At 33.8% G+C, this 13,828-nt stretch overlaps 1 protein-coding gene across 5 annotated transcripts in view; it reads left to right on the top strand.

The window, feature by feature from the left end:
- The window catches only part of NOVA1 (NOVA alternative splicing regulator 1), a 148,091-nt gene that overhangs the window by 100,961 nt on the left and 33,302 nt on the right, over positions 1–13,828 (top strand). For all 5 annotated transcript variants that reach the window (XM_066188358.1, XM_066188353.1, XM_066188354.1 and 2 more), the window contains one exon: positions 7,212–7,378. In XM_066188358.1, coding sequence (XP_066044455.1) covers positions 7,212–7,378 — 167 coding nt within the window. The remainder of the gene's footprint in view (positions 1–7,211; positions 7,379–13,828) is intronic.

The following is a 13,828-nucleotide window of genomic DNA, read 5'->3' as shown; positions in this document are numbered from 1 at the left end:
ACATTACTTTGCAGGAAAAAATAGTCTCACATTCTTTTGTTAATAAAAAAAATCATTCCAGATATGTTGAAAAACATATGCTATTTCTTTTCTTTCTGTTCTCTTTTAAAAATAAGGTCAATTATTTTCTTTTCTCCAGTAGATATGGTCTTCTGGTAGTATTGTGTGTGCTTGGTTTTTAATGAGTTTGAAAGGTTTACCCATCACAGACTTTCACATTTTCACCAAATTTCACTACTGGATTTTTAATAGATGTTTACTTATTTAGATGGTTACTGATAGGGAAAAAAATAGTAACTCTGTGCAATATTCCATGCACTGATCATCTAAAAAATACATGAATAATCAAGTTGTTATATTCCATTCTTAGAAAATATCATAATGGTGAGCCCATTTTCTTTTGAAGAAATTCAGAAGCATATTGAAGTCCATCAACTATGTTACCACTCTTAAGGAAAAAATGAAGCAGATTTCTTTTTGTTAGCAGGAAATACCATGCAATTTGGGGCTTATCAAAACCCATGTGATTTTTTTTTTTTTTTTAGGGGGAAGATGTAAATAGCAATGATTAAGTTTAATTATTTTGTATTTTGTTTAAATTTTATGTTTTATATTCCCATTTTTTATTATAAATGTTATGATGGACTCAGTCAGGTGGGTTTTGTTTGATTAAAAACAGTAGTTCATTTGTTATAGATAATTTTACAAATAATATATTAAGACAACCATTCCCACAAACAAAATTATTAAAGGTACAGTGCTTCTGTCCATGGTTTGAGGGCTTTCTTATTTCCAGTGCTTTTATTTTCCAGAAACATGCTTTCCCAAAGCATAGTTAGAGTATGTTAACTTTCATTACAGCCATTTGGGCTTTAATTTGAACACATACTTTCTCTGTGAGTTTTTCTTATCTAAGTAACACTCCTACATAAAACCATAGAAAGAAAAAAAATCTCTGGTCTTTTCCTTTGGTTTTGCAATTACCAGTTTTTGCAGTGGAATCTTTTTTTTTTTATGAATAACTCTTAAACAAAGAGAAATAGTGGTAATCCTGTCTCTTACAGATGACAGTATAGTAATAATTAGTAATTCTTCATCTCTCTTTATGTAACTAAGTTTCTGGGAAATCATCATCAAAGCCGTAGCTGATACATAACAAAACATTTTATATTCAAGGGATTGTTTGCTTTGTAAGATGACTCATCATCTCTTCTAAACCTTTAATAATGATGAAGTTTGAGGTTTTTTGGATTTCCATGCTTTCTCTCTCACATGGGAATAATCTGTTTCTTTAGTCATAACTATAGTAAACCTGGATTCATGCAATTCAGTCTTGTGACCAAATCACAATGGATTGTAAACTTGTTTTCATATAACTCTGAGTATTCAGACGTTTAATAAGTTTTCCAGAATTTTTAAACTTGATCCATTTCAATTTCTGAGTTCTGGTGAAAGTTGTCACTTCTTCAATCAGAGGTAAAACAAATTGGTATATATGTGGGTGTTATAATTCTCTAGGGGAATGGTTTCTCCCTTCTGACCCCCTGGAGTTCCTTACCACGTAGAGTGACCCTTCCTTCCTTCTCTGACCCCACTGGCTATGGTCCAGCTATCTTTTCCCTGAGCAGGGGGCTATATAATTGCTCGCCCTTCCTTGTTTGCTCTCTTTCCCCCCAGGAATTTCGAAGAATAAATGCCTGGGACAAAGGTCCTGGGGAAAGGGCCTCTTCTGATATCTTTATCTCATCCTTGGTATAATTCCCTCCAAAGCCTCCTAACAACTGAGCTAGCTAAAGCCCCTGGAGGTGGGCGGGGGGTATCAATACATATGGGTATGAATATGTATGTGTACACATATGTGCATGGCTGTCTATTTGTCATGCCTAAAAGATGTGTTATTAACCCAAGTTCAGCAGTCGGGTTCTTCTGCTAAGGGTAGTAAGGCTTCCTGTGAACACACCCTTATTTGTGTGTGTCCTAAGCAAGCAGTTCCAAAATTATTTTGTCTGGATGAAAACAAGAGTAGAACACCAATGCATGAGAATTCCTACCAGCCCTTGTTTCCCCTTTCAGTTTGGGAAGTCTGAGATCATTAAGCTTTGCTTTGGGAGACGCCTTTTTGTCAGTGAGGAATATGGGCACAGAGTCTCTGTTAAGACCAGTTAATTCTCTGTTGAGAAACAAAGGTAAAAAGGGTAGGAGAGAGATAAGAATGGAAGCAAAAAACTGTCCAGTTGAGATTCCTGTAACACTTCACGCATCTGTGGGATGTTCTAACGTGTTGCATTTCAGACTGTGCATTTTATCATTTGTATGGCAAAGGTTTTTTATATCTGTTGAAGGCTTTGTGAGATACTTCTAATGCATTCGAATAATTTTTAAAAAATTACTTTCATTTTCTGAGGTTTTATGCAAATGTGCAGTGGAAAAGTTATATCCAAGAAAGAGTTTATCAGAATTTCATGTTAAGCAAGTTACTGACAATTTTTAGTTTGCTTGGGAATAGTGTCAAAGCACAGTCCTATTTTACCAAGGGATTTGCAAGACCAGTTTTTGGCTGAATTAGTCTGTGTGGTGTTCTATAGAATCCTGCTCTCACAGCCAGTTGATCGTGGGTCACAAAAATACATGTATGGGACGTTGGGTTTAGTAGACTGCTGTACTGGGAGTCATCAAACAAGTTTAATGTAAATGAGCACATGAGAGACTGTAGTGCAACTTTCACTTAGTGAAGGTTTTAGCTTTGACTTCTCTCACTGAAAGGTTATCCATTTTAGTATCAAAGAAATTGGCATGGTGCATGGGAAAAATAGAAAGAGATTTAATTTGTGGATGTATTGGGATGACACTGGGCTGCTATTGCATTGTGCTTTTTAGGTTTTCAGATTCTCTTTAAGACTGACATAAAAGCCCAGTGTAAAGTTTATAGAGTCATATAAATGCTAGAGATTTCTGAAAGGTATCATGCATTCCCCAAAACATTTCAGCTGAGAAATGCTTCTTATTTTCCAAAAATACTGAAGCATATTTAGCATTTAGTGAGCGTTTCTGTGAGTACAGAAGAACTCCTACACATTGAATCAGAGTCTTTAAGTAAGCATTTTAAATTTTAGTGGCAACCATGTATAGATGCTTGCCAGTTAAGTACAGAAATACAAACATCAAAAGCATCAGGATCATTTATGCTGTTGCATCTCCTGCCATTTATTCTAATGGTTGCTTTAAAAGCTTTATCAGTTGTCCAATATGTAAGTAACATTCTCAGAGAAAAATCATGGTCTGTTGTTTGGAAGTTCTTGAAAAACTTAGTGTGGTGTCCAAGGATATTTGCCAGAAATAAAATTTTAGACAGTTACATGAGGTAGGAGGAGAAATGAGTTCTTTAAACAAAGTTATTGCAAGCCTGTTTGTTTTAGTCCTAATTTATTAGATATCAAAAGAGGTATTTTTTAGTTTCCTGAAAATTGTGTGATGCCTGGTAATGGTTTCACTTTTCCCTCTCCTGGAATTGTAGAGAAAACAGAAATATTCTATCTAATATAAAAAACAAGGGCCCAAAAATGCCCCTCTGTAAACTAAACAAAATAAAAAAACCCCAACAGATAAAGGTTTCCTTTTGTCTCAGATGGTTTTACAAATAAATATTTGGTGAGTGAACAGACAGGGTTTTTTTGTGCAATTAAATTATGCCTCTTATTTGGTAAGAAAAAGTTAAAACCCATACATGCAAATTGAATTTGAAATCTAATATAAAGGGAAAGAAATGGCACTGCACTTGTTGAAAAATATTTGTGTTCCTTAGGAAAAAAATAAACATTAAATGATTGTAGAAACATCAGCAGCATGTTTTTAGATTTTTTTTTTTCCAATTTATGGACACATGCAAATTGCTACCATGGACTTTTCTATTATTGAACATACATAAAGACATTTTTTCTGGATTTATTTCATGTACAGGGATGATGATCACCTGTTCTACGTTTGTCCATTATCTATGTCAAAAATAATCTTCACTTGTATACGTTTTATATCTTCAAATATAAAAGGCAGTGTACAATACATGACCCCAGCATATAACTGAATTGTAAATAATTTTTTAAAAGACAGTATTTTTATATTGGTTATGCTTACACAACGTAATTAAGGGCAATGATTTTTGGTAATTTGGTTTTCTTTGTCAGCTATTTCAAAAATTAGATCTGTATTTTAAGTACATATTTTGAAAATCGTATGACGAAAAGTATATATATAGATGGCTGAGCTTTTGTTCACAGAAATGTGAAAAAAGGATTGCATAAAACTGTTAATGGAAAATTATAAGCAATCTGATACTTTAATTCATACTCTAATGGAGCCTAAAAGCTCTTAAAATGGCAGAAATTTCACCAGTGTTAGTGATTCCTAGGTTTATTTTTGCTATACAGGTTGGTCATGTAGCTGGCAATTTTTCTTTTGCATAATTCTTGTAAATTATTGTACTCTTGTGTCTGAGTGAAAAGCTATTACAGTTGTAAAGAAATATGACAACGTTGCTTCAAAAAGATTAAGACAATTTAAAACTGTGTAGGTGTACAATTTCTCCACCTTTTTTAATTATTTTTTTTTGTGCACATGACTATCAAAGCAAATGTGCAATTTAAAACTTTAACTCAGTGTGAGATGTGTTTTTGCACAATTTTATTTTTTCATGGAACAGTGATTTCTGCTACTACGTCCTAGTTTATGCATACTGAAATGTAGCGTGTTTGCTCTGCAGTATGACATGTGGCCTATTTTTATTATGCTGCACCTTCTAAAATAACACAGATTGCAAAATACCCTTTAGTCACTTAGTGTCAAGTCTAACAAAATTCCTGTTTAGCATCGACTGTTTTCCATTCAAGTGTTTTGACAGAAGTCATCCATGTTAAGTGCTCTCTGAATGAGGCTCCCGTAGCTGGCCGTAACCCGATCTGTGTTTTGTTTCAGTGTGTTGTCTGCTGACCTAGAGAACACTTGCATTAGCTGCATTGATCAGTCCACCTCACATCTCATCATTTAGGAGACAATTAATACTACCTTGTAAAGACTCCCCAGAGCATTTTCTTTGAGCTCGGTTGCTTTACACAGAAACCACAGGCGATGTTTGCAAAAGGGGAGGGAGCCAAGTAGGAGAAGAAGAACGGCATTAAGAAAGCTTTGTCTAGGAACCAAGTTGCATTTGCTGTGGTGACTTTCACTCAAGTCAAAGTCCCTTTTCAGATAGAGCGTTTGGAAAAGAAAGTTAGCTGTATTTTGAAGTGGATTTGTTTAAAAGATGCTGTAAGAGGTCAAAAATACTTTAAAAATCTTCCTCTTGAGAAATATGCATTTGATTGGGAGATTTTTATAGCTTGCTGTAAAGAGTGTAAACATTCTAATTTTATATTTTAGGGCAAGGATTAATAATATGGCATATTTTGAAATATTGCTTGACATGTTTTAATCCAAATTTTAATTATTTTTAAATAACATATTTTAATAGACAAAACAAAAAAAAAGTGTGTTTCTTGTTCTGTCTTTTTTGCTGTAGTGCTGCTACTAGTGTTAAATTTCAGTATTGTCTGATGCTCAAGATAAAAATCAGATTTTAAGTATATGTGAATATGTTATCTTAAGAGCAGGCAAGGCTCTTAGTATGCTCCTTCATCTTTAGGCAATAAAATATTTAATATTAGAGATCATCAGGTCTTCTCAGAAGCAGGTGAAGAGCATTAACTAATAAAACGCAATTTTTTTCTTGGAAATTCCTAAGATTACTGTACTGTGCTCTGTTAAAGTCTATGCTGAACTCTTGTAAGGAGCATATTTTAAGATTATAAAAGCTGATTATATAAACATAAAATTGATAGGAAGGGAATTTTATGGAGAAGGTTGCTTACGACTCTGGTACATTAATCTATGTGATTCCATGCAGGTTGTACAGTGGAAATGAGGCCAATCAACATGTGGGGATCTTCAGAAATGTTGCAAACTTGTTAATATTTGCCACATCATTGCATTGTCATTTTGATTTTCTTATGTAGAGTGAATGAATTTTATGTGAGAAAAGATTAGTTTGTGACCTTATCAATAGTATTTACTAGGAGTGCATGAATGAAAAAAGTTATTATATTTTTTTTTGTGGTAATTCCATGGCTCACATTTGTTATTTTGCTCCCACTCTCTACAGTCTTGAAGCAAAATATGCACGGACATTGAATAGAGATATGTATCTGTCTTATCTTTGCAACAATAATCATTTGATATGGTATTACTATATTTTTAGGAATACACTGATATCTTGATAGTTCATGTTCTGATTGTCTTCAGTTCTACTGGTATTTGAAGATGGCAGTGAGGCAGTGAATATCAAAAAATTATGTATGTTGGGAGTGTAAAGAATGTGTTTTTGAAAGTATGTATTGTGTGAAATTTTAAAGTAGTTTTACTTGAGCTTGTATGTTTTCTTATGTTGGTATTCCTGCAGAACGAAACTGGAATCTACAATATTCATTTTTCAGTTGCTTTTAGGTTTTGGGGAGTTTGAGTTTGTTTCCAACTCCTGTCAGATCCTGTTTTTCAAGTCAAAACTGATTTTCTGGAACCTATATAAGTGGTTTGATATGTGGAATACAGAGCATGGATTGTTTCAGTGAAGTGTCATACTCTTGTCCTTAGGATTGATACTGGGGGGTTTTATATTATTTGTTTTGTGCGGATGTACCAAACTGTAACCCAATATGTAAAATAGTCCTTTTTTACTATACAGTTAAGCCATTTAATCATCTAAAACCAGTCTCATCACAAAAAAAAAAAAAAAAAAAAAAAAAAAAAAAAAGTATTTTTCCACAGTTCTGCATCCATCTTTAACCATCCTACAGATGTTTTTAAATAAGAAATCAGCAGATAAGAACTGGTGTTGATTTTTTGTAGCACAAACAGAACAATTTCATTTTGGAAGAAATTTATGAGTATTCTGACTGATGATATCCAGGGTGACTTGGAAAGTTAGTGGTTGTGGGTTCTACACCAGTAGGAGTTGTTTAAAGTATCTTCACATCATCAGTATGTTATCTTTTGGAAATCTCTCATTTGTATTTTCAGAGAGGTGCTGCTCATTGCATTTGAGTGCCATCTTTGTGCCCTTATTGAAGCAGTTTGTGGGATCTTGGAGAATCCTCATAATTCAGATGGACTTTTGTTATTTGCAGGTACTACAGAGCGGGTGTGTCTGATCCAGGGAACAGTGGAAGCACTAAATGCAGTTCATGGCTTCATTGCAGAGAAGATTCGAGAAATGCCTCAGAATGTGGCCAAGACAGAGCCTGTCAGCATCCTACAGCCTCAGACCACTGTTAATCCAGACCGCATCAAACAAGTGAGTTTTTGGTTGGGAATAGAGAGTCACAGCAGCTCCTTAGAAGTCCAAACACTTTAGTACTGGAAGGGGTAAACATAACATGTTTTTTAAAAAAATGTTATTTTAGACTTTATTAACTTGCTGGTACTCTTTTTCCTTGTACTTACATGTTCCATGTTTCTCAGCAGTTCTTTTAGACAGTGTTTTATGAGTTCCAATGCCATGCTCTGTGTTTCTTTCATAAACTTTTCTTTACTGTGTAAGGTGATAATAGATCTCTAGGTCTTAGTTAAAGATTGCTGAATTTTAATCTTAAATGGTGAACCCTATGTAAATCTTAAGTGTTACTAAAAATCACAGATTAACTGAATGTTCTCTACGTTTATGTATATAAATAAAGGAAAAAAAGTAACTTTTTTTTAGACTCTAAATTAGGTAATTTAAAATCTTACCTGTAAGAACTTGAAAACGTAAGGATAATTTGCTTGGGAAGTTGTTTTTAAGGTTTCATTTTATGTTATTTTTGGCATCTTTTTGCCTATTTTTTGCTGGCTTCATTCAAAATCATGGGAACTGCAAAAACTATTTGCAAGGTATTATTGCCCTAGTTCTTTATTCTTTGATTTTCCATACAAATTTTAATTTTAAAAAATTTGCCCTCTAAGCAGAATGGAAAGTATGCATCATACAGGATTTAAAGTTATTTTCCATTGTATTGAAGAAGAAAAGAATGAAGAAAGAAATGAGTGAACATTGGGAAAATTTTTTCTTGTCTCTCTATCCTGTAGAGGATAGATTTTAGTTTCTCACCTATCCTGTGTGGGAAAAGATTGTTTTGTCCTACACTTGCAAGGCTCAGTTTCCTATAATTTGGTAACTGTGTGCAATTATTTTACTTTTTATACAGTGACATACACAGAATGCTCATATAAAGATGTTTTTGAACAGGATGAGTTTGCAACAAATTGCTTTAGATGGATGAAACTGTGCATAAACCATTTATATGATTTCTAATATTTACTAATATTTATTTTTTTCTCTATGCAGTTATTTTACATACAAATTACTCTAGATAAATTATAAGAAAACACTAAAAAAAACCCCCCAATTTTATATGTTTAGTTTCTCAATTATTAGACATGAAAATGATTATGCCTGAATGAGAGCAAAAAATCTGAAATTGAGCTATATTTTGAGTGGCTTTTCTGCTGATAAAATATTGGATTTTATGCCAATATTTCTTAATCCAGTGGGAAATAAGTGTTCTCTATTACAATAAAAAAGTGTTTTTTCCCCTTTTGAAATGAAATGAAGCTAGTTTTTTAGGTAAGTCAGTAAGAGCCTGAGAAACTAGATTACAGAGCTCTTTAGTGAAATGCCTAAATAATAACTCTCTTGTGTCTGAAGATGATATATCTGGTTGTCCACACTATTTCTTCAGAAAATGTATTTGCAAAGTTGTTGAGTTTTTTTTTTCTTTTATTTTGGGGGTTTGTTTTTTTGATTGGTTGGTTGGTTGGTTTGGTTGTTCAGTTGTTGCTGGTTTTTATTATTTTTTTAATTTTTAACTTTTTTCCTCTTCTTTGAAAGTTTGTTTGGTTTGGGGTTTGTTGGTTTGAAATGTTAAGTTCAATTAAATTCTGGAGGGGTGGATTAGTGAATGCAGCCACTGCTAATGAAGTTAGGACTAAAGTACAGTGTGTACTAGCTCTACATCTTAAAATATAAATATATTACCTGTATACATGCAGGTGCATAATATAACTTCAAATATTTGGGGATATGCATGTGCATATGTTAAATAATTTTAACCACAATGAATTGTTTCAATTCTCTTTTAATGAGGCAGTGTCTGTTCATGATAAATTAATACACTGTAAATATTGACTCAACCTAAAACTGACTCCAACCTAAAATCCATTATTTTTACCAAGACATGAAATTGTTAGCTTAGTTCTTAGGTAAAATTTGAAATTAATTCATCTGTCTTTCAGTGTCAGAGTATACTGTACTTTAATAAAAGATATGATGCCTTGATTTAAAAATTTAAGAGAATAATATTTTATAACAGGTTGCCATGATTTAGAACTACATTGTTGTTATTTTCTTGAGAGCACAAATATCGCAATGTTATTACAATTATTAGTAAAATTTTTAATACTGGTAATTTAGATTTTTTTTTAAGCAATCCTTAATATTTGTAACTTCTTTTATACACAATTTTACATGGTTCTTCTTGTGTTGCCCAAGAACACTGGCGCACAAAGTATTACACTGGAGATTGAAGAAAATTTAAAGTTGATTTGAAATAATAAATTTTACCTTCATTTAGGAACTCTGAAAATGTTTCAGTCAAAAAGAAGATGTAGTTTTCTCCCCATGAATAAAGATACCAGTAGCTGAAGTCTTGCAAAGCCTCTCATGTCTCAAAGCCTCTCGTATGAGCATGCTGCTCTCATTTCTCTGTCGGAATTTCTCTGTCTTGGGCTGCTTTATTAACACTCACCCTACGGAAGGGAGCTAAGAAAGAAAATTTCTGGTTATAATTTCAATGAAGAAAGGCAGTAGATAAAGCTTCTGCTGACTACCTGAATTTTAGCACTTTCTGTCTACAGGAAAGGCATGGGACACAGAGAGGGTGACTCTGGCGTGGCATTTCTCCTTACTAACATTCTGTCCCTTTAACTTCAGCTTTTTTGGCTGCCGAATATCTAAAAGCAAATCTGTGTGCTTCCTTTTGAGCCTTCTCAAGTCTGTTTTTTTGTCTCTCCTAATCCTTTATACTTATCAGTAGATACTAGGGAGTTCTCTCCTCCAAGTAGGTCTGATAGATGTTTAATTGACAAATATTTGTATCTTTTATATCTACACAACATAGACAATCTCCATGGATGTCAACCATCTGCTATTTCTAAGTATCATTGAACAATATCCAACTGGTTCTTATGCCCTTTTTCTTTCCAGAAACTGCTATGAGCAATTAGCCTCCTTTTTTTTCTCTTTATTAGTTAGAGTGTCATACAAACTCTTTCAAACCATATTGTAACTCATAGGAACAAAAAGATGTTTTCATAAGAGATCATGAGCCTGAGTTGTTTAGTCTTTCTTCATAATCAACATCCAAAGCTTTACATTTCATCTCTAAATTAATCGCAACTCTTATGAACAATGGAAAAGGCTGCTTAAATTTGCTTTATCACCTACTTCAGAAATTAATCCAACCTTTTTGTAGGCTAGTTGAATTTTCCTTCCAGCTTTCAGTTGTAGCAGGTAGCAGATATTGTAGCAGTCTGTCCAGGAAGCACATGGAAACAGAGATGGCCATTGCTGAACTGTGCATTTTATGAAAGGAAGGAGGACCTACCTTAAAGATAACTGTGCTTCAAGCAGGAGTTTGCGCTGTTTGGCCTTCTGAGATCCCTTCCTACCTGAATGATTCTTTGATTCTGTGAAATGTTTAGGTCTTTTAAAACATAGCAAAGGATTTAGAATTTCCTCCTTGTAAGTCTAGAGTAAAACTTTCACATATAGAACTTCCAATTAAAGCTTTCATTGGAACCAGTTTCACTTGATCTTTTTCAGTAGATAATTAATGTCTCATGAGTTGAACTTCTGTTTATTTATCAAAGTCCCAGTTATTTTATTCAAAATCTACAAACGTTAATGTCTGAATTCAGATTTGTAATTTCATGTTCCTCTATTGAAAACAAGTGCTTTTACTCTAGAAATGTTGATCAACAACAAAAAAGAAAATGTAACGATTCTTAAAAATAAAATTTCAAATGCCTATATAGAGCCTGAGTTTAAGAATACACAGCTGAAAATATTGGCTTAAATGGAGGTGGGGGTTGTTGGTTTGGATTATGAGTTCTTCAGACTATAAAGGCTCAGTAGACTTCAAAGAATCATAGAATAGTTTGAGTTGAAAGGCAAATTAAATATCATCTAAATCCAACCCCTGTGCCAGGAACACCTTTCACTAGACCAGGATACCTCATCCAACCTGGCCAAATATGAATCATCCACAGCTTCTCTGGTCAACTTGTTCTAGTGCTTCACCACCATCACAGTAAGGTTTCCCCCTAATACCTAATCTAAATCTACCTGTTTCAGTTTAAAAACCTTACCCCTTGTCAAGTCACTACTTACTTGATAAAAAATTTGGCCCAATCAATCCTATAGGCCCCCCTTAATTGATGGAAGTCTGCTACAAGGCTTCCAAGCTTTTCTGTCTCTAGGATAACCAATGCCAATTCTTTCAGCCTGTCTTCATAGGAGAGGTGCTCCAGTCACTGATCGTCTTTGTGGCCCTATTCTGGATCTTCTCCAGCAGGTCCATGTCTCTCCTATCCTGAGAGCCCCAGAGGTGGATGCAGCTCTGCAGTCTCACTAGAGCAGAGGGACAGAACCACTTCTCATCCTCCTTGGCACATTTCTTCTGGCCCAGCCTGGCCTGCAGTTTGCTTTTTGGTCCGCATGTGCGCACATTGCTGGATTGTATTCAATTTTTTATCCATCAAAACTCTCAGATTCTTCCTTCCTCAAGAAACTTTCATTGGTTTTGTAAAATGCCTATCCCTTCTGAGAAGCCTTTCTTCTCATTATGATCCATTGAAGACAAAAGTCTGTCACCTAGATGAATCATACTAAACTGTAGAATATGAGAAAATTACAGTTTTCATTTAAACAAAAAATAAGTAGCTTCATAGATCACAGTGTCTTTTCATCTAGTTAAAAACTTCTCATAAACTTTTGTCACTTGTGAACATAGGTGAAAAATCACACCAGTTATCATTCTGCAATGTATAGTAAGGTATGCAGGGGTCTTCACAAGTATCCAGAACAACAACAAAAAAATCAAAAGCTATTTAGTTCTGTACATTGCATCCAGTGGCAAAAGTTTAGTATTCCATAAAAATATATATACTTTATCCTGTCCCTCATGTGCTGAATTCTGCTGGCAGATCACTAGTTTTATTTTCTGATTAATTTCAGCAGTGTTGAATATAATCTCAATATTTATGCAAAACTTTGTTTATGAATGCAGTCGACTTTGTGGCTGTTTGTTAACTCTTCTGTGCTTCAGAAGTGGAATGAGAATAGAATATTTAGTTGGGGGATGAACAGCAGCATTCAACCTCACATAAATTTGCAGTAGTATTTTGGTTCTTAAGAAAATTTTAAAGTTCTCTTGTACCTTCTGATGGCTTTGTAGTTTTGGTGTGGCTTTCTGAATCCCAAAGTATCCCAGAATGAAAAGGTAATCTTCTCTTCTAGAATGAATCTTAAACCCATATCTTATAGAGTTTCTCATGATTGTGCCTAGTTACATACTTCAGTTTACTGTTATTTCTATGTAACAGCACCAGATCTTGTAGTAGTTCTGTGTTACTATGACAAATTTTGAAGAAAGAGGAGATCCTGATTCTTTTTTGTCCCTTTTACTTTAATATTAATTCTAAATTGTTCCTTTCATCCGGAGTTGCTCTGGTGATCCGAATGGCACCTGGTGGTTTGCTTCAAGCTTCTTATCCCTTCTTGTCTTTGACAAAACATGAGATAATTTTTCTTCACGATCATACTTAACCATAGTTATTGCCTTTCTCAAAGTCGGATTCCCAAGAGTTCATAAATACAGATGAGTTACCTTTTACTCTTTTTGTATTTCCCTATGCTCTGTCTCCTCTTCCACTCAAAAGCAAAATCAAATGCTAAGAGACTGAAATATAATCAAAATTTATTTTATTTGCTCTTTACAGAAATGAAAAGGTAGGAAGAAAAGATAGATTACTGAAGTCATAAAAGTAGCCTTTTTGCAGTCTAAATTGTAAGCAAATTATTAATCCTTGAGTATTTCTTCATCCAAATTCTATTTTTTGAAATGTGTTATATATTTATACAGTCATCTCCAAGATAAGAATCTTCATCCAGACTTACAGATTAAAGGAGATCACAGCAGATGTGAAGAAGACTCTCTGTTTAGTAAAGCAAGCAGTCTGTTAAGAAAGGATTATTTCTGATAGTGTTTAAAATCTAGTAAGTCAGTCTTTCAGGTTGTTCAGAGCAGTGGGGCCTTACAGTGCTCTCTGTTTCTCATTTTAACTGCAGAAGGTATTAAACTGTTTAATTATATTTTTTTCAAGGATAACACCTTTTTTTAAAGTGCATTAAAATATTGACAAGCAAATTAGTTTAATCACACTAATTTCACTGATATAAAGCACCAATTTTAATATATGCAGGATTGGAAATCAGTATTAGGTTAGTCTTAATAGTTATTTATTGCAGGTAATGTTATTACCAAGACTTCCTCTGTTTGGCAAGCTCTGTAGTGAGAAACTAGAAATTCGTAAGCTGTAAATATAGTCTCACCTTCGCATTTAAATGACGGGTTTTTTTATGCTTTCACGTCTGTAACCCTGTTTCAAGCAATATTTCACTTTCTGCCTTTTCTTTCTAGTCCTGAAT

The sequence above is a fragment of the Chamaea fasciata genome, unplaced genomic scaffold (assembly GCF_029207755.1).
Source record: "Chamaea fasciata isolate MVZ Bird 193981 ecotype frontalis unplaced genomic scaffold, bChaFas1.0.hap1 SCAF_7, whole genome shotgun sequence".
Classification (NCBI taxonomy): domain Eukaryota; kingdom Metazoa; phylum Chordata; class Aves; order Passeriformes; family Sylviidae; genus Chamaea; species Chamaea fasciata.
This window is presented reverse-complemented; position numbering and strand designations above follow the sequence as displayed.